The 20,959-nt window shown below is 42.7% G+C and overlaps 1 protein-coding gene across 1 annotated transcript; it reads left to right on the top strand.

The window, feature by feature from the left end:
• Positions 1-1,536: 1,536 nt before the first annotated feature.
• Positions 1,537-19,501, top strand: LOC310952272 (PDZ domain-containing protein 4-like; the record flags this gene model as incomplete). Its single annotated transcript, XM_083920841.1, has 8 exons — positions 1,537-1,596; positions 10,888-10,941; positions 12,003-12,313; positions 12,469-12,556; positions 12,648-12,746; positions 13,386-13,448; positions 13,846-13,947; positions 17,344-19,501. The coding sequence occupies 8 exons, from the start codon at positions 1,537-1,539 to the stop codon at positions 19,369-19,371; spliced, it is 2,805 nt and encodes a 934-aa protein (XP_083776967.1). The 3' UTR covers positions 19,372-19,501.
• Positions 19,502-20,959: the final 1,458 nt, after the last annotated feature.

Genomic DNA, 20,959 nt, shown 5'->3' with positions numbered 1-20,959 from the left:
GAGAAAGTGATATTGAGATTGTGTAACAAATTTAATTCAGGTTATCTCTGACTTAGGCTGATTTGTGAATAAGAGAGTTCCGTATCAATAGACTAAGGACATTTATAGCAAAATATTAAAACATGAGAGAAAGTCTTTGTATATCTACAAACCTAAACCTGCCTAAATAAATGAAATCATCGTATATTTTAAAGCCAAACATTGATGGTTCTTGTGATAAACAATCTTGATTTCCCCAATAACCCAGAGCGAGTTGATATTGATTTCTCTACACAGCCAGGATAGAGTCTTGTCTGATCATCGCTCAAGAGGTCACTCATTTAATTATAATCCGTCATACGGTCTCACCCTAAAGGTGTCAGCCAGAGTGCTGAGTATGCTATAGTGTCGAGAATCAATAGTCTAATACTTGTTATGATGTCTGACAACAGATCTGAGAGTCTGCTGTAGTCGACTAACAATCTTACAGTTTCAGCATGTGTTATTTATACATCTTGTATTATTTGGAGAGGCAGCAGGAAGAATGACTTCTCTACTGATGGCAGTTCTGCTGACAGTTACAGGAAATTTGGCAGCTTGTGTGCTTGTAATTGAAAGAAGAGTGTGTTGTCGCCTGTCTTGAGCGAGTGTGCACATTTTTGGGGGCTTGAATCCCTGGCATACAGCTTATCTTAGCTGCACAGCAAGAGCTTAAAGATCTGGGCTAAGAATGTAACAGGCACCACTCAACCTGCCCCACCTAAAAGTGAAATAAGGAAATACCTTTAACAATGCATTGATCCTGAAGTGGAGGATAAGAGCAGGGGTAGTCCTGGCAGGGCTATCAGGAGGAGAAGTTATCTCAACAGCCTCACTCACAGCATCTGGAAAGCAGAACAGGTGGGAAGCTCAGTGTGGGAGCAAGGCAAAAAAAACAGGACTGAGGCAAGTTCTTTGATAGCTGTATTGTTCGTATCTACCTTGTTCAAAGAGCTGTTTGGGGGGTTTAGTGCTGCGAGTGAAAAAAAAACTTGTGAGGAAGTTCAGTTACAGTTTTGCTGTGGAAACCTGCTCTATTCACAACACTGAAGAACAAACCAGGCAGGGTGCAGCAAGTATACTGTATGATCACCTTTGACAAGTCCAGACTGGATCCACTTTGTTTTTCCGCCCAATCTATTTAATGACATAAGCACAAAACCAGCAGAACTCTCACAAACACATTTTCTGGAAACTGGATGTTCTACGACAAACAAGCACAAAAACTTCAACAAGCAACATTTTTTGCCTGTGATGGAGACAAAAAACAAACACAAGGTCTTGAAGCTCTGATGTGAATTTGGAACAAGAACTGTGTCTGCGTCCTTGGCAGGGATGTGCTCTGTGGTACTCTGAGGAGGAGTAGCGTAGTATACCACAAGCCTGCGAATGAGGGTGGGGCTCTGCCACTGCCACTGCCTCAGACAAAGACCTTAATATAGAGAGTCCTGGTGTGAGATCTTGGTCAAGTGGGGCTGTTTTGGACCTGCACAGTCCAGCACCGTGTCAAAAGTCACAATGGGGTGCAACATGTGCGTGGTTCAAAAGCCTGAGGACCAATACAGGGTCATGTTCCAGGTGAGCACTGTCTCCTCTCTTCTTTCTCTCCCTCTCTTTCTGCCTTGTATTCATTTCTTTTCCCCCCTATTCTTTAAACAAAAGCCGTTTGTGTTTCCTAAAGTTTTCATTGTTATTCTGCTTTACCATGGCCCTTTCTGACAGCAGTGCTGTTGGTTGAGTGACGGTCAAAACAGCTCTGATAAAGATGGTCCGTGTAATAATTAACATATTAATTCCCAATAATGTGTCTTGCATGCAAAATAAACGTAACATACAGTATATTAACCACAGTTATTTGTATTTACGGAAATCTCAAGGATTGCAACATCAGGAAATTTAGGTATGAGTCAAAACATTAGCACCAATATATAAATAAAATAAAACATAATGACTGAACATTGGGCAGTTAATACAATCAACCAGGTGAATTAAAACTGCAAATGCATTAAACATGGCTGTTAAGCTCCAGCTCGGACACATCTCACCCTTTTTGCTGGACTTGATTGTAGAATTGACATAAATTAGCCTAGAAAAAGCCTTAGGAATCACTTTGTACTTCTAGAGCAAGGCTATTCATTGAAATAGATATTCAGTGATGATAATACGCATTATTATGATGATGATACCTCACTGTGATTACAGTGGTTATGATCAGAGAGAGCAGAGCTAAATTGTATAAGATAAGATAGAGAGGGGTATGCTGGCGTGGAGAAAGTAGAGTGGTGCAGAGCAAAGGAGGCAGCAGGATGGATGGGTTGTTAAAGCCAGGCTAAAGTGTTATGGGAGAGAGGGGTTGCCACGGTTACAGCCTCAGCACCACCTGCCAACTGGGACCACAGACTCGGATGTGAGTAAGCTCATCTGGTTGTGCAGTGCCAAAGGAGGGTCCTACTCGGTGACTCGATGATACATGATAAGTTCTGTGCTTACTAAGCAGGAAAAAGTGCTCGGGACTCATGGGTATGCAGTGCAACACTTTTAGTATCTGTGGCACCAGAAGCCTCAGCTGGGTGTCTGTAACATGTTGGAGTCGAGGTCTGAGCCAGTTAACTGGGCTGCATCTGCTGCCAGGGGAGATGCCAAGAGAGAGAGGAAAGCATGAAGGGAGATCGAATCTAAATAGAGGCACGATAATGAGTCAAAGAGGGAAATAGAGTCGAAACAGGCAAATTTAAGTATTTTTTCCTACTGTTTACCCTTTACGTAATTTATTTGAGCCTTTAATGGAGCAGGGGTGAATGTAAAGGCTTGAGTGACTTCACAAAGCCTCAAGGGTTGACACGCTAGAAAATGAGGAGAGAGGTGGCGTGTATACAGTCTCAGATGTGACCATAAAATCAGAGCTTTCCATAATCCATGACCTTATCTAACAGGGGTTAGCAGTAATGACACTGACCGCATGCTGGGTCAACGTCTTTGAAAGTGGAAATCTAATAATTCCACTGATCTGGCAATTGTGAGGTCAACTGTGGCCGAAGGTCGCGTCCCTAAGAAGTCTGTCATCCCAGAAACACTTGCAGCTCCGTCAGACAGAGTATCCGCACGTGGTTTCCAGACGGGCGTGGCGATGAGTGGAGCGAACAGCGATGACAGGAGATATGTTGAATGGTTTGGAGCATGCAGAGCAGATGTCATGTTGCATGCAAATCTATTGAAAGTGTGAATGGCTGTTGAGGAAGTAGAGCAGATATTTTAAAGGTGTTGGAGCAGCAAGTCTGCATATATTGTGGTCTGGTGAGCCTGAAACGACATTGCTGGCAGGGAGCAGAGGAGCATGAGACAGAGGGAACAAACGCAGATGGAGTACTGGACGAGAGCCACAGGCTTTCAGAGGCTGACTGGTACAATTCAATGAGAATTAATTCAATGAAGACTTCTGGTCTATTAAAATGCAAAAACTTAAAAAATTCAAAATACTATAAGCAGGACATCACAGACTGCATGCTGTTTTTTTTCTTCATAAAATTCAATCTCAGTTATTACATGTAATGATTACAAACAGAGCAATTCTTGCTGTGCAGATGGCTGATTAATCCAAAGATCATGCCAAGAAAGTAGTTGGAAGTATTCTGTGTCCAATCATGAAAAAATCATCATAAAAGGAAACATAATTACATTTCCCCCACACATTTCACGCCTTTTCCCTTCAGAGTTTTTCAGCTTTGAGCTGTTTTCCTTAACTAACATGTATAATTACACCTTCCAATTAGATGCAGTCTACTGAGTAACTGTCTTTAGACAATAAATTCACCATTAAACAGCTTACAGCTACATCAGACTGGAAAACCAGGCAGTTCAATTTGACTATATCAAAACACTTGCTTCTGATGCCAAAGGAATAAAACTCATGCATTATACATCAGGTCTCTGCTACACATACGCTGCACACCGGTGGCTGGTACACACCCAATGGCATGTTTCTGATCACTTCTGCCTCCTAAAGCCCCAAGTGAAAAAGCAAATTGTTGTTCAGCAGATGAGTTACAGACTCAGTTGTAGATGTATGTGCACATAAACCATTCTGAGCAAGATATTGCATTTATTGTACAGAATACCTAACCTACACTCACACACACACACAGCGTTAAACCCCTGGCCCCCTGAGCCCTTCAGCCGCTCCCTTTTCTTTTTCTCTCCTCCATCACTGTAAAGCGAGAGGCTGTTGCCATGGCAACCAGCGTCATTAAATAAACCTAATCTGCTTTATTCACGATGACACAAAGAAAACACGCTGACAGCCGCAAGAGGTGAGGTGTGAATCAGTACACGATCAGCTGACCATTAGCTGGAAGAAGTGCACAGATGTAACATGTGCGTGTGGGTGTGTGTGTGTGTGTGTGTATAGATACCCACATATGAACATGCTGTACATACTGGAGGTGGACAAAATAAAAGAAACACCTGACATATAATGTAATAAGAGCACCACAAACTACTGTAGTTTCTCAACAAACATTAAGGATTATATTTTTATATTTTTAGTTTCTCAGCGGAATTATGCAGCAGACCTGTTAGATTGCTTTATATGGTCAGGGAGTCCTGTTATGTTGTCCATCTCTCCAGTACTTCCTGTAGTACGCTGCACTTTTCACTTATGATATCATTTTTCCAAATATTGTTTCCCTATTTCATCATTAACGCTCCATATTAGTATCTGTGCCCTTACGGTACGGATGGACAGCGTGAGTGCGCCCTAAATAGGCAGATTTGAAGTGTTTGTACAGTATTTTTAACAATAGTAACATCACTTCTGAAGACATATTTTTTTATTTAACCAGGAAGAGCCTCATTAAAAGTCCTTCACAGGAGTGTCCTGGCCAAGACAGGGAGCATCACACCAAATAAAGTTTCAGATATACAACATAGAACAGATACAGACACCAAAGTAAGACTCACATCCTAGATTACATAAGGGCAAATAGCTCAGTCAAAGCATCTACAACCTGATGTACCTTTCTCCAGCTCCTTCAGTCTATTTCTGAAAAAATAAATAAATAAATAGAAAAAAACATTCTGCAGCAGGAGCAGCCTTTTCCCATTTAAAAAGGATATTGAGGACAGTCAGCAAGAATAAGTCACAGAGGGGAATACATTTATTTAACATGTTGCCATTCATTATCCGATCGTAAAGCAGAATTCAGTTTGGGTGGCTTCACAGGCTGATTTAAGTTGTTGACGACATCAATAAACATATCTGCGTACAACTACAATATAGTGTGTCAGAAATCATTTATTAAAGGTTTATAAACTGCTAATGGGGTTTAAAAATGGCGTCATCTTTACTCTCTCACATTTAGATGTTTTAGATCAAAATGCCTATTTTTTATAACTATCAAAGATCTGGTCTGTCTTCTGTTTAACTTAATGTAAAATGATGCATAAAAAGAAACAGTTGATGAATGTTAATTATATCACTTGACTGACTGCTCATCAACTTTCGGTTGCTTGTCATGTCAAGAGTGTCAGTTTTCTCTGGTGTAGTGCAGGCTAGTGTTTCATAATACATCTATATATTTGTGTGTGCGTGTGTGTGTGTATGTGTGTGTGTGTGTGTGCACCTGCATGCGTCAGGTTCCTGCTCTCTGCCTTCCAGACTTCTCAGGCGTGTGTCTGATGTGACTGGCATGGACACGAGACAAAAAGGATGGACTGTGTCTCGTTAAATAAGACGGGGGTGACAGAAAAAAGAAAGGGTGCAGTGCATTATTGTAAGGGTCTTATAGCCTTTGACGTGTTTTACAGACCTACTCGCTGTTCTTCCACCACCACCGATAAAAGAAACTACTCATAATTCATCTTTTGTTCTAACTGATGAATGTATTGATAAATTATGTATGTTCATATCATCCATACTCCCGCCGAGGCTTGTTAGCTCCATCGGCATCATTTCAGAGAACATTTTGAATCAATATCTTCTCACTGTTATCAGTTAATAATAGCCCTACCACTCCCTGCATGTTCATTTAAATAAGCTCAGTGATATCAAACAACAGGGGTTACAGCGTGAGTAGGTCGACTCCGTCTCCAGATTAATTGATTTCCTGAGGTTGCAACTGCTCCAGCCTTCAAAAGCACGGGAGATGAGAAAAATCAATTACCGAACAAGTGGAATTCAATATGTTGGGAAGAGGAGGGGGCAGGTGGCGGTCATGCAGGAGCTTTTGCATGAACACTGTGGTAATGCCCATAAAACCAGGTCCAGGTTTTGGAGGGCACACTTTAGATTAAGATTATTTTTCCACACACTGTTTAGGATAATGTGTGTGACTGTGGAGTTAGTCATCCCTCTCATTTTTTTGTTGTAGAGCACACAAGATTAATTTGCTCTTTAAAGGGCTTTCAGATAAAAACTAATTATGCGTCAACCACTTAGTAATTTCCCATGAGCTTCTATTGTGCGGCTGTTTACATACAACAACTGAACCCAGAGCCAGACTCGCTCGCTATTTACATTCACCCGGTAATAAAGCTTATTTTCTACATTTCTCCTGCATCATTACCCTCCCCTCACCTCCCTTCCTCCTTCAGTCTCTCTGCCTTAGCTTTCTCTTTCTACACTTTGAACTCTTAGCATCTCTTTCATCTCCATCACCCCCATCCCCACCCTCGGCTCCGCAGCTGCCTCTGATATCACCAGCGCCCACCCCCCCTGCTGTGAATTTTGGAGACTATTTTTCTGGATTTTTCATTTTTTTAAACACAAATATACAGAATAAAGAGGGAGCTTGGGGATGGGTGTGAACCTGAGGCTTCTTTATTTGTTTGCATTGCTTGTGTCTCTGTTATAATCAGCATATGTATGTAATGACCTACTAACCCAGAGATAATGGAGAACAGAACATGGCAAGAGTCTAATGGGTTCTCCATCAGCTCACATCTAACACACAACAACCATTACCCTGCATGAAGTCATCTTCAAAGCAAACTCAGCACCTCTCATTGATAATGAATGAGAAATCCTCCTCTTTCCTCTCTCTCTCTCTCCCCCTTTCTCAGTATTCATACCTGTCACTCATGTCCATGGAGCCTTTTCCTAACAGCCCCTCTCTGATTCTGGAGAGCTGGGCCGAGTGGCCACGAGCACACAGCGTTGAAACAATAGATACCTCCTGTTGTTTAGAGAGGAAAAAGATCATGAGGTGAAAGCTGAAATCATTATGCACTTTGCAATAGTTCAGATTTACTGAAGTGGGGTTGTATGAGTTACTTATCCATAGTCAGTGAGCTACCTACAATACCTACCACTTTGTTGAAGCAGAGAGGAGGACAGCCACAGAAACTAAGAAATGTGCTACTGTTGGGGCAGCAGCTAAACAAATTAAATGAATTAAATTAGCTTAAATCTGTTTAAATTCATGCTATATTTATAAGATTTTCAGCTTTGCATGCAGTCAGACGGCGCTGTTTAAGTTTACACTGGGTAAAGTGAAGCCGTTATTTATGCTCTTGTCAAAGCCACCAGACTCAAAAACACCAGGGTTGCTGGTCTAACGCTGCGTTAATCAGTTAGTTTGTGTTTTTGTGCATCTTCCCTTTTTTTAGTTTTGTTAGTTCCTAACTCTTTAAAACACCAAAATAACCAAACAAGGCAGCTTGACTAATCTAGGAACTCCTGTGTTCTGTTAATCAAAATTACTGTTTTTGTCAATGGAGTCTGGTGGCTTTGACGAGAGCAACGGTGCCTGCCCCCGTCCACAGCAGTACATTGTTTAGCTTCTGTGCCTGTCCTCCTGCCTGTTTCTCCAATCTGGGTCGTGCTGACTACCATCTATTGTCGATAATACACTGACTATGGATAAGTACATCATACAACCCCCCTTAAAAAAATCTAAACTATCTCTTTAAGGTGCATTATTTTCTGTAATCTAACATGCAGACTACACCGTGTAAATTCCTGTATCACCATCAGACCATGTAGGGAGGAAGCATCTCACTTGTTTCCAAGTGAAGAGGCTCATTAAGAGAGACAGCAAGATTTATGAAGGAACATTAGTGTGAGGAAGGACAAAAACACACACACACACACACACACACACACACACACACACACACACACACACACACACACACACACACACACACACACACACACACACACACACACAAGGAGATGGGCCGGCTGAAATAGATGGAAATAGAGGAGTGGGAGGAGGGTGAGTTGTCATCTCCAGGGAGAGAAGGGACAGAGAAGACAGAACTGCTGAGGCAGCAAAAGAAAAGCAGAGTGTGGAGAAAACAAACAGAGAAGAAACAGGAGTGGATATGGGTAGGGGTGGAGAAAGAGAACAGGAAGGGAAATGAATGAGAGCATAGAAAAACACTATGGCAGAGCAGGGAAGATAGACCAGAGGGGTGGGGGTGGTGGTGGTGGTGTAGCAATATGAGAGAGAACCAAAGGGAGCAGGGGCTGAATGTGGCAAGAAAGTTTTTGTGCTTGGCTGCACAGGGGAACATTGATTTGACATGCAATTACTGGAAGGGGACAAGAGAAGAGAGAGGGAGTGGGAGAATGTAGCGAGGCTGTTAAGATGTGGAGAGTCGCAGACAGCCAAGGTCAGTGACTGAGTGCAGCATGAATGACACTCTACAAAGGCTGTCTGGCTCAGTAACTGCCTGCAAACATCGCCATGTTGCTTTCTGTCTCCAGTAATGAATCAAGAGAATTGAATTTGTGTTCATTTAAATGACTGTATTAAATTTTTATTCACGAACAGTCACAGGGCGTTGTGATGCTATCCATGGATTTAGAGATGTCTCTTTTACCATTTAAATCAATGTGGAAAAAAGTATTTTGGGGCCCAATGGCACTACGTAACGGACCCAGAAGTTGTAATTCCACCGTCTGGCCACTATGTCCAATTGGCTTCAAAGCCCAGAGCACTTCCTGGAAGGCGGGCTCGGAGGAGGTCGGCATGAATGGATGGGTTAAAAAACAGAGGGCTTTCACCCGGGAGACAGCTCTTTGTGTCCAGAGTTAAGTCGCTGTTGACTTATTTGATTACTTACTTGATCCGCCACACAGATAAGAAACATACTTTGGAAAAAGCAGCACTTGCGCCTCCTCATTATCACCACTGGGGTGTCCTTGAGCAAGGCCCTTAACCCCCAACTGCTCCGGTGTAGCTGCTCAGTAGGCTGCAGATAAGACTCTGGTTGTACCTGCTGAGGAGCTTTCAGGTGTGAATGTGATCTGCTCTCAGTGAACTCCCCCTAAATAAATAAAGGTGAAACAACCTAATACAGAAGTTTTGTTGTCTGAATAGGTTCTGCAGTGCAGGGACACTGATCGATCGTGTTGCTGATCTCGCGAGGTCCATTGTATTTTACCTGCAGATCAGTCTGGTGACATGCGGCGGAGAAAATTTGAAGCTGTTTGCCAAGCAAACTTCCAATCAGTGTTGGTTTTGAGGAAGGTTTAAGTGTTACGAAATGTCTCACGACTCAGTTCAGTGTAAACAACATGGCAGCTTTAACGGATGAGATGAGCGCAGCTATCAAGCAAGCTACTTGCTAACACTTTTTTCTCTTGGATCCTTCTGTTGGAATATGGACCGAGCTCCTGAAATTGTGTCTTTTATACATAAATTCACACTACACAAACGACAAATATCCTTTAGCAATATGTTGTTTACTTCCTGAGCTTTGCCCCGATGCTCTGTTAGCACGTCATACTCTTCGTTGATCTGATTGGTTGATTTGGCCCGTATGTTGGTGATAGATAGATGATTTATCCAATCAGCAACCAGTATTTTCGCCCCTTCCCAAAAGATCTCCAAATGAAAGTTCCCAGATGGATATGCTGAGCAAATGAGAATCATGCAAATCAATCCATCGGGTTGAGTCAGGTTAGGACATCGTAGGATAACGGACCAAAAAATATTTGAACCTTTTTTGTTGTTGTTTTATTAGGATATACATTTTGACCTGCTGGTAGCACTGGAGGAAAGGTAAGGGGAAAGTCATTAGGATGCATCCTCTGGGGACCATGGTAAACTATTCAACGGCTGATGAGCTATTTGAGTCCGACCAATGCAGTGGATGTCAAAAAAGCAGACATTGATATTCATAACTAAAAAAATAAATCTGTTATTATCTTTGGGTTAGTGGGAAGTCTCTGCTTGATTTGACCGGGAATGTTTTTGGTTGAGTATCCCTGAAGTCAAATCTCAGTTTTGATCCATTCTACACATTTATTTTATTATTTATTTTATATTATCAATAATCTTTCTTTATTAATGGCTCCCTTGCTCCTTCTTATTTCCAGCAGCCGTGGTGGGGGAGAGGGTGAGAGGTTTCATACGCCACAAGATTTGGCTTTCAACAGCACCGGAGAGTCAGGACACACGACTTTATAAAGGGCTGTTTGAATGAACTGTCAGTGTCCACAAATAGATGGAGACAGCTCTGGAAAAAAGAAATACATGTCTCGGCTGGAAGTGTTTTATTTCTCCAAATGTCTGAAAGCGTAACGTTCCTGCACAAATTACAGTATAATCAATTCCAGTGAAGCTCCCACTTTGCTAAAAAATAGAAAACGTGTTGCTCTAGAATATACATAAGCTTTGTTATTTAAATATATTTGAAGAGGGAAACCACTTCTGATTCACACAAAGGGAAGATAACAGGGTTTTGCGGCCCGAAGCGTACAAAACTAATGTACCAAAGAAACTCATTTATATCTCTGTGACTGATAACTTGGATATTTAATTCTCTACCTCTGCTTCCCTCCTTCATAAAAAAAGAAGACCTTGCCATTTTCCAACCGTTCACAGTCGTAACTCCACCTGCTTTGTTTCCCTCTCTCCACAGAAGAGTCACATAAACAACATGTTGTGCTCTTTTGACGCCGACGGTCAATTAAAGGTCACAGTATAAAACTTTCTGTTCTGCTGCTTGGTGTGATGTGGTGTTGAAGATATAAATCTGTTATTTTTTGTCTGTGTGCCTGAAAAATCACTATCAGCAGTGTGACAGTTTAACTTGTATGTCTGCTAAAGTGCATCTTTCTAGTTTTCTATGAACTAACATGGCCTTCTTTTTTTATTTAGGTGTGAATAGCTGTAGTTTCCCTCGTGTTCTCTGTGTTTTTGTGAGGCAGCTTTACTCCTGTGTACTAACCTTGTCTGTTTGAAAAAACTGCTGATGTGGGTCTGTTCATCTTCCTGTCTCCCGCATGCAGTGGTGTAATGCTTTACTGAAGTAAAAGTAGGAATATTACAGTGTAAAAACATGTGTTACTACTAAAAGCTCTGCACTCTCTTTAAGGCCCTGCACATCAATAGTCCACTCAGGTATTTTCCTTTGCCTAATTAGAACTGCACTTGATTGGCATGTCCCTCCAGCACAGCTCCACCACACACATGACCAAAGGTTTAATCAGCCTGAGTGATTGAAAACACCTCTGTGGATATGCAGAGCTTTTCATTTGCAAGTAGCTTTAGCTGTCAGAAAAATGTAGTGGGGTAGAAGTATATAAGTAGAAGAAAACAGAAATACTCAAATTTGTACTTGAGTAAATATACTTAATTACATTTCACCAATGCTGATATCTGATGCAGCAGTTTAGGATTACCTTTTTCCAAAACTGGTATTGGTATCGACTCTATGTTGAAAATGTAGGGGAGCAGCAGTAGAAAGTGGCACAAAAAATGTAAAAACTTAAAACTGTAGTTCGGGTACTTAGTTACTTTTCGCCACTGCCTTCCCTTTAGTCATGTCAGCATCTCTCTTGTTTATCTTTTAACTTTATACAACTATGTCTGTTTCATGTGGTTTCTGTGTGTCCCACGTAGAACACACTAGATTTAGAAAATGTGGTTTCTTTATGTTTGTCCCTGCACCAGTTCTCCTTGAATTCAATTTGCCCCTCCTTTTCTTTCTCCTCCTGCTTCTCCACCATTTGATCTGGACTCTGTGTTTTCCAGGTGAATGGAAAGGAGCTGTCCCGCCTCTCTGGGGATCCCACCCTGGACATACGGGACCCCGTGCTGTCCAACATACTGAGGCGAGGGGCCCGCAGACGTGCAGGCCTGGCGGGAGGTCCTGGAGGGCTAGTGCCAGTGACCATGGGCATGGCCGACTGTGTAGACAGCTGCACCCAAACAGACATCAGCTTCCAGCATATGTTGACTCTGGGCAAGAGCAGCCTGCATCCCTGCGGAGCTCCACCCCCACCCGACCCCCCGCCGTCCCCTCCACTACCGCCATTACTGGAGCCATATCTATTCAATGAACTGTGAGTGGGAGCAGTATAATAGGCCTCTGCAGCATGTCCAACTGTCAGACCACAGCTAATCTGCCATCTTCATTCTAGTTCATGTCATTCTGTTTGCACATTTGAAGTTTGACGTTGCCTCAATTACTAAAATATCATGTCCTGCATATTCTTAGCTTTATAGAGCCTGTATACTACGACCCCACTGACTACTTTGACATCACTCAGCATGAAGTAGACAGGCAGGATGAGCTTGAATATGAGGTGAGAGCCCTTTAGCTACTCAAACTCTGGTACAGAAAGCTGCCTCATGTTCTCTATCTGACATGCTCAAACTTTTCTCAAACTGCTTCAGGAGGTAGAGCTGTACAAGTCTCGTCAGCAGGATAAACTCGGGCTGACAGTGTGCTACAGAACCGATGATGAGGAGGACCTGGGGATATATGTGGGAGAGGTTAGTGTTACGAAATCAAAACTTCAATAAATCTTTTGAATTGTGAAAACAGGTGCTAAAAGTTTTATTAAAAAACTGTCAGGATCATTTAAAGTCAAACAGGTAAAATAAAGTTCTCAGGTGATTTTTTTTGTTTTCCTTCTTCGCCTGCTTCGTCAGCATCGTTTTTGTTGTTGTTGTTGTTGTTGTTTTAATACTCATTTGGCCAAGAGTTAACCACTCCCACCGCACACTCATGCCGAGCAATGCAATTCCAGTAAAACCTGTATTTAGAATATGGCGTAGAGGTGCACTTTCCCAAATGAGTATTACAAACTACTCACACCTGTTTTTTCACCTGTTCTTTAGTTGTAAACACAAGACATAAGACTTTCTTTATTCTTTATTATTAATACTCACCACTCAAATGAGTGTTACACAAACACTAAAAAAAACATATTTACCACCTGTTTTCAAAGATGGAGAATAACACTTAGAAAAGTGATCCTGGTAAAAAAAAAATTTCACATATTCTTCAGTCATAAATACAAGAGAGACAACTTTTTAGATTAGACTTTTAAAAAAGGCATCACCTCACTTGCCTCTCAGAGCGTCCGTAAATTTCTCTACAGCCCTTAACAAATCCTTCTTTCTTCCTAGGTGAACCCAAACAGTATTGCTGCAGTAGATGGACGCATTCGCAAGGGAGACAGAATACTGCAGGTACAGATTTCCTAAGTAGTATACTGGGGCTGAACTTCTTTTATATTATTATATCAATACTACAGGGTTGTATAACTCTTTACAACACTTTTACTTTTCTTTAGTTATGTAATGCATGAAACTGAAGTCTTAAATAACCCCTGGTCCACGTCAGAGCTGGAGTCAAGTCCCTTTAAATCCAGCTTTAATCATAAAAGGAAATTGCTAATAGGGCAACATTTATTCTGATTTCTTTCATTAAAGGTAGAATATCATTACTCATGCTATTGAGCTAAAGAGAGATTTTTTTTCGGACTATTTCCCAAATTGCCAAATTTAATCCAATCTAGCCGTTGTGTGAAAAGGGTCTCTCGTTATCTGGCATCAGCTCATTTTTATTCCCATCTTTCTCTCTCAGATAAATGGAGTGGACATCCAGGACAGAGAGGAGGCAGTAGCTATTCTCACCAGAGAGGACAGCACTAATGTCTCTCTGCTCCTTGCACGACCCGAGATAGAGGTGAGGAAATTGGATATGCAGTCGTCAGGGAGTGTGATGCAACCCTCAGCCTGAATACTGACCTAAAAACTGCATTCTTCTCCCTTTATCTCCCTCTTTATGTAGCAAGAAATTGGTTCATATGCTTGGGTATATGAAGGTAGTAATCTATGTTTACATTAAGTCATGACATTCAGAACAGAAGGAAAAGAAATTGGGGACACAAGCGAGAGCATGGTGCTCTGTTTTGTCTTACCCTGCAAGCTGTACGGAGGCGGAAAAGCCAAGACGTGCAAAAACAAGATGAGTACAAAGATAGTGTGAGGAGAGAGGCAAAGACAAATAGGGCTCGTACTCTCAGTGCTAATGTGGCGCCGCTTTGTTTCTCTCAAGGTCACTCTTCTAGCACATACAGTATGAGGAAATTTGAACAAACGCCGGATGCCCCTCAATAACACAGGTCTGCAAAATGACTTGTAAACATACAACTTGATACATGTCGACACATCCAAATTGATTTTTCACTGCCTACCATTGTAAAAATGAGCTGCAGCTGGAGACAAAAATCTGTATGCTGGCTGCATTTGTACAGAAGGAGCTAAAGGGCAGATTTAAAAGGCACTCATTAAAATGGACAAAGTCAAAGACACACACACACAAACAACCCCTCCTTTGAAATATGTCCTTGTATTGAGGTATGAGCACAAGTACTACCTGTGAAGGGCTGACCAGATTTATATTGCTAAGGTATAGTCCCTCATTAAGATTCAAGAGAGCGAGGGGCGGATGGAGAATCATCAGAGGGAAATTCACAAGCAGAGATTAAAGCTTGATCTGTTGTGTTGAGGGGGAAAGAGAGAGAACTAAGGGGGTTGTCGAAGAAGAATGAAGACAATCAATATTTTGTCTGTAGTCTGCACACAGTTCACATTCAAACCAAACCAATTAGCCAAGATCAACTGCACTGCGCGGGGTGAATTGTTTGCTTATTCAAACACAAGTATTGGCATTATAATTGATCAGCTTTGAAGAGGATACCAATCAAAGTGGCAAAGCTAACAGCTCCGAAACTTCTTATGAAATATTAAAGATCCCCTCCAACTCAAAACTGTTTTTCTTGTGTTTGCGTCCGTTCAAATGTCGTACCTTGACTACACTGACTTGTATCAATGCAAAGTTTGTCACTAGAGAGTCGTTTTCACATTCCTCTGTTCAAGGGGGAGATATCAAACGCCAGGCAAGGTAGTTTTGGTTCGTGACAGGTTCAAAAGTCAATCGCTGTCTAATATGCAAAAGCCAGAAAACCTCGAGGGCAGAGCGAACCTGTCAGAACAGAGAGCCAAAAACACCTTCATCGTAGCCACTTTCATTTACAAGCTACCAAGCAACATAAATAAAAGATGCTAACTACACCTACCATTCCGATACGTCTGCTAGGCAAGACAAGGCAAGTTTATTTGTATAGCACAATTCAACAACAAGGCAATTCAAAGTGCTTAACATAAATCATCAAAAGCATTGGGAGAAATAACACATAAAACATATATGTTTAAAACACATAAAAGGTCATTTAAAACATATGAAAGATTTAAAATGCATAAAAGGTCATTTTTAAAACATAAAATGGTTACAGTTACAGAAGTTACAGTGCAGTTTACTGAAAAAAAGCAGCGGCAAATAGAAAAGTCTTCGATCTTGATTTAAAAGAACGAAGAGTTGCAGCAGACCTGCAGTCTTCTGGAAGTATGTTCAGTAAACCATTCAGTGCTTTGTAAACCAACAGATGTATTTTGAAATCAATTCTGTGACGGACAGGAAGCCAGTGTAAAGATCTGAGGACTGGAGTGACATGATCAACTTTTTTAGTCTTAGTGAGGACTCGAGCAGCAGCGTTCTGAATTAACTGCAGCTTTCTGATGGACCTGTAAAGACACTGTTACAGTAGTGGAGCCTGCTGAAGATAAATGCATGGACAAGTTTGATACATTTTTGAAAAGGCCTGTTGGGAGAATGTCAGGCAGCAAGAGGAGGATTTCAGATGTTGGATAATATCCTCCAAGGTCCTATGGTCAATCACATGAAATTGTGCCATATTAGATGGGCACACAGACAGCATGTCCTGCACCTGATGTGGAGGCACTGGCTGTTTGCCTAATTTTTTAAATTTTGTCATTGAAAAGGAGGCAAATTCTTTGCAGGCCCTGGTGGAAAGCAGTTCAGGGGCTACTGACACAGGAGGGTTGGTTAGGCTGTCGACAGAAAACAAGGCACGTGGATTATTATTGCTTTTGGCAATGATGTCTGAATGAGGCACCGATTTTGGTGCACAACAGATTCCCCATCTGAGTCTGGGTCTGACTGACCGTGTTGACTACGCCAAAACTATCACTGCAGATTGTGAGGTGGCCACGGAGTCACAGAAAAAAAGAAACCAGGGACATTTACATTTGGGCCGTCAATATATTATCTAAGAAACAAAAAAGATGACAATTCCTGTTTCATGTAATTTGACCATGGAAGAAGCAAATATTATTTCACTTTGCAGTCTGTTTTTAACACACACACATGTCCTCTGGCCCCTCTATCAAACGTGTTGCTGAGTCTATCCTATTGATCTTTCACCAGTCAACTTAGTGCAAGCAGTGGTGGTGGGCGGGGCGCAGAGACAAATCCATGTTTCTCAAAGAAGGAGAAGGGTAGACGTGCTTCCAGCTTTCCAAAGTAGTTGTTGTTTTACTTTTTATGTGGGAAAATCATGTTTAACAAAATATTAATCAAAGCAGAGTATTTTACATACTTTGAAAGATCTTTGGAGTGGCACTTTACGTATTAACTATTCGTCTCTAAAGATTGGGAGATCATTTTTGGATAGCCATTCATCATCTATTACTGTATGCTTTACTATGAAAAATCAATTTCCTTCCAATTAGGTAGCTCATGTTTGGATGTAGTCTATGAGCTCTGTTTTTTTCTCTACAGAGAAATTACTCAATGGAAACCAAATGCAACAGCAGAGTATTGAACTCATGTTAATATCTCACACAGCGCTGGCTCCATCTAGTGACAGAAAAGAGCACTACTCGTATATCAGTGTAGAAATATGCTGCACTCATCATTAAAGCTGATACATATTGGACAACTGTTCCCAAACTAGTTGAGATTTCACAACAATATCTTGTACGTACATGCCTTAAACTCAGATTTAGGGTGAGCACATTCATTCATTCAATCAGCGCAGTGAAGCTCAAACATCCCAGTGAAGTTGAACACATTATTATTAAACCTTCAGATGTATAGCAACATTTCTAACACATACTTTTCCTTTGTCTTTCATTTGTCTCTTCAACACTGAACACTTCCATTACAATGCCATCAACTAAATTCACCAACCTGAACCTGACGCACTTTATCTGCCAGAATGACAACCAGCTGGACCCAGACGAGTTGGACCTGGAGCCACTGGACAACGCTGTTCATCTGCCCAGCAGCCACAGAGGGAGAAACAGCCTCTCCATCCTGGGTGCTGGACCAGGCGTTGTTGCTGGTGGGGTTTTACTCGGTAGCCACGGTTGCTCAATCAACAGGGATTCGCCTGATTTGCTCCAGACAGTGCTGAGCAACAGCCAGGAGCTGGACAGCGGGGTGGGTCGTACAGATGAAAGCACACGCTATGAGGAGTCTTCAGAACACGACCTTCTGGGAGACGACCACACTAGTGCCTCCAATACGAACGCCACCAATACACCTGGAAGCATGCGCAAGTTTTTGTCCAGCCGAGGTGACACGCCACCCTTGCTGCACTCCCAGGACCTCCAGTTTAGCACTGATTCCCTCTTAGGACTGGACTGTGTTCATGGAGGAGGGTTGGAACAGGTGGAGCGACTGGAGAGAGCCTACATGGCAGATCCTGTGAGGATGATGATGCCTGGGCTGACTGAAGAGGAGTGTGAGAGGTACAAAGAGCTCCTGGAAATCAAGTGTTACTATGAGAAGAATAGTAATGCTCTGATGCTACTGGGAGGTCAGGGGCCGGCACAAGAGGAAGGTGGTGTCCCGCTGGATGTGAACAGGAATGAGAGCCTGACGCAGCATGAGATGGCCCTTCTGGAAGAGGAACTGCGCCACTTGGAGTTCAAGTGTCGTAACATCTTGAGGGCACAGAAGATGCAGCAGCTGAGGGAGCGTTGTCTGAAGGCTTGGCCTCTTGAAGACAAGAATGGAGCAAGCGCAGGAACTGGAGTAGGAGCTGGACGCTTAGACATTAGTGGTACTTTGGTCAGTGAAGAGTCCTGTCACCATGCCCTGTCAGATATCAATGAGCTCCCTGAAAGGGAGCGCTCAGACAAGGACAGTACGAGTGCCTACAACACTGGAGGGGAAAGTTGCAGGAGCACCCCTCTGGTCAATGAACAGTACCCTTCACCCTCTACACAGAGCTTGGAGGGAGGAGAGCCTCTTCTCCCAGCAGGAATGCAGCTACCAACCTCCACTAGGCAGAGAGAGAGAGGGACCAGGGCCGAAAGAGGGGACGGGACACAAGCAAACCTCAATCAACCCTTCTCTCCGCACATTCACAGAAGACGAGCCGAAGCTAAGACATCCAGCCCTGGAGCTAAGGTTAGGTCCCTGCCCCGGGATAGAGGAACCAGGCGGGGCTCAGATGGAGAGGTGAGACGTAACCCCAAATCCAATGGGCCAGCTGAGAGGGCTGGTGGATACAGCGCAGAAAACAGTCCTTACCTGTCCCGCCGTCAGACTGACACAAAACCGCCTCAGCACTACCTGAGTTGCATGCAGCTGAGGTCTCCCTCCACCTCTGAGCGACTTGGGGCTCCCAGAGAGGGCAGCATGGAAACTTGGGGCGACGCCAGCCCAATGAGCTTGGGTAGCACATGTAAAGATGTTGCCCAGGCCCCAGATGCTGTACCGTTGTCCCCTCCACTGCTGCCTGCCTCCCCTCGTATGGAGTGGAAGGTGAAGATCCGCAGTGATGGCTCTCGCTACGTGGCCAAGCGGCCTGTGAGGGATCGCCTACTGAAGGCACGTGCCATGAAGATAAGAGAGGAGCGCAGTGGCATGACAACGGATGACGATGCCGTGAGCGAAATGAAGATGGGCCGTTACTGGAGCAAAGAAGAGCGCAAGCAGCAGCTTCTGAAGGCCCGAGAGCAGCGGCGGCGCAGGGAGTTCATGATGCAGAGCCGCCTCGACTGTCTGAGAGAGCGTGAAAGGGAGCAGGGCGGCACTGCTGGAGGACAGCAGGGGACAACACAGCAGCAGGAGCCCACCTCCATCCTGGAGCTGTGCCACCGCAGGAGCATGAAGAAGCGGAGTCGCAGAATCCTGGACAACTGGATCACGATACAGGAGCTCCTGACCCATGGGGCCAGATCTGCTGATGGGAAGAAAGTCTATAACCCCCTGTTGTCTGTCACCACAGTCTGAGATAAGATGGTAGAGAAGGAGGCAGGAGGCAGAGAGTTAGGGAGAGATAAGAAGTGCCAAAATGTTTTGACACCGCTTATAGGATGAACACAAGCTGCTTCACTACACCTTGGCACAAATATTTGTCTGCAGGGATGCAGCATCACTCAGAAGCACAAAGTCCATGATGTTAAATCAAAGTAACATACCTGAGGCACCGACCTTACACGTTTAGATTGAAGAAAAGTTGACAACTGGGAAGTCCACGGTTTGTGTGCCCAGTGACGGTGTGTATCATCCCAAACAGAAAGACAACTCCCACATTCACAATGTTGTCGAATTGAAACTAGATTTCAGAAATGCATTACATAAGCACAAATGCAGATTCACAAGTCACAAATGTACTCCAGTGTATTTTGAAGACACTGCATCCCTCTTCAGTTTCATCAGGTTGAATGGACCTAAACCTGCTTTCCAGCCATTTTCATGATCCTTTACGTCTCACACATGAAGAATGTGATCCTTTTGTCCTAATAAACAGGTACTAGCTTGACAGATGTGAAATGCGGATGTCATACGATCAATGCACGAGACAGAAAAAGATTCACATTTTTGAAACACTAACAATTTCAGAGAGGGTGTCCATCTAAAAATGAATAACCACCCAAGATCTGTCTTCTAGCATAAAGGAAAGATGGCACCACCGGCTGTTTGGCCATTAGGAGTGGTGCACAAAAGTAATCTTTGCAGGCCTCTACATTTTTATGAATCAAAAGTGGGGCTAAGAACCATGCAGCTGTGAAAACATGAGAAAAAGCCACTTCTGTGCCATGAAAATGCATATTTAGTGTCCATAAAGGACTTTAGTCTTTAGAACATTCTGTTCCAGTTAATGTACTTCCTTTTTTTGTTCATTCTTGTAGTGTTCATGTACAAACGCACCTGTTTTGATACAGGAAATGCAACATTATTGTCAGACCACAGACGCTTTTTGATAACGAGGAGCTGAGCCGTGCCTTCCTTTCAGGCACACTTGACTATATAGCACAATTTTCAAAGCGACTCAAAAAGGCTGAACTACTGTAGTGGAGAAGCCAGATACTGAAGCAGAGCAACGGACAGGCTTAGTGTCTTTTTTTTTTTTTTAAAGAAGGGCACATTGTGTCAAATGAAGCACAGAAAACATTTGATGTGTCATTCAAATTGGCACATTTTCTCCATTTGCTATTTAAAATTGCAAAGTACTTTTCCCAGACCAATAACTTTTGGTGAGTATGCAACTTAATTGATTTCAATGTTGACTGTGAACAAGGTTATTTCATTGCAAATTATTCTTAGGCACAATAGAAAATGCAGACAGAGGTTAATTGGGTCTGCAGCTACATCAACAGTGTTTTTTCTATACAGTTCCTGTAAGATGTTACTTACTTATGCGCTTTCAGAATTAGCCTCCGGATAAGAATCCAGCCAAAGTACATATAAAACAGTAACAGCCATGAACAGGGTGTTTATAAAACCCTGTGAACAAAAGCTGATTTTTCATTTGGCTTATGCATGTTTGATATTGAGGCAGAAATGTTTTCTTCTTCCATTTACTAAAAGCCTTTAA

This window comes from Echiichthys vipera, assembly GCF_963691815.1.
Source record: "Echiichthys vipera genome assembly, chromosome: 9".
NCBI lineage: Eukaryota > Metazoa > Chordata > Actinopteri > Perciformes > Trachinidae > Echiichthys > Echiichthys vipera.
The sequence above is the reverse complement of the archived record's forward strand: the minus strand, read 5'-3'. Positions and strand labels throughout refer to the sequence as shown.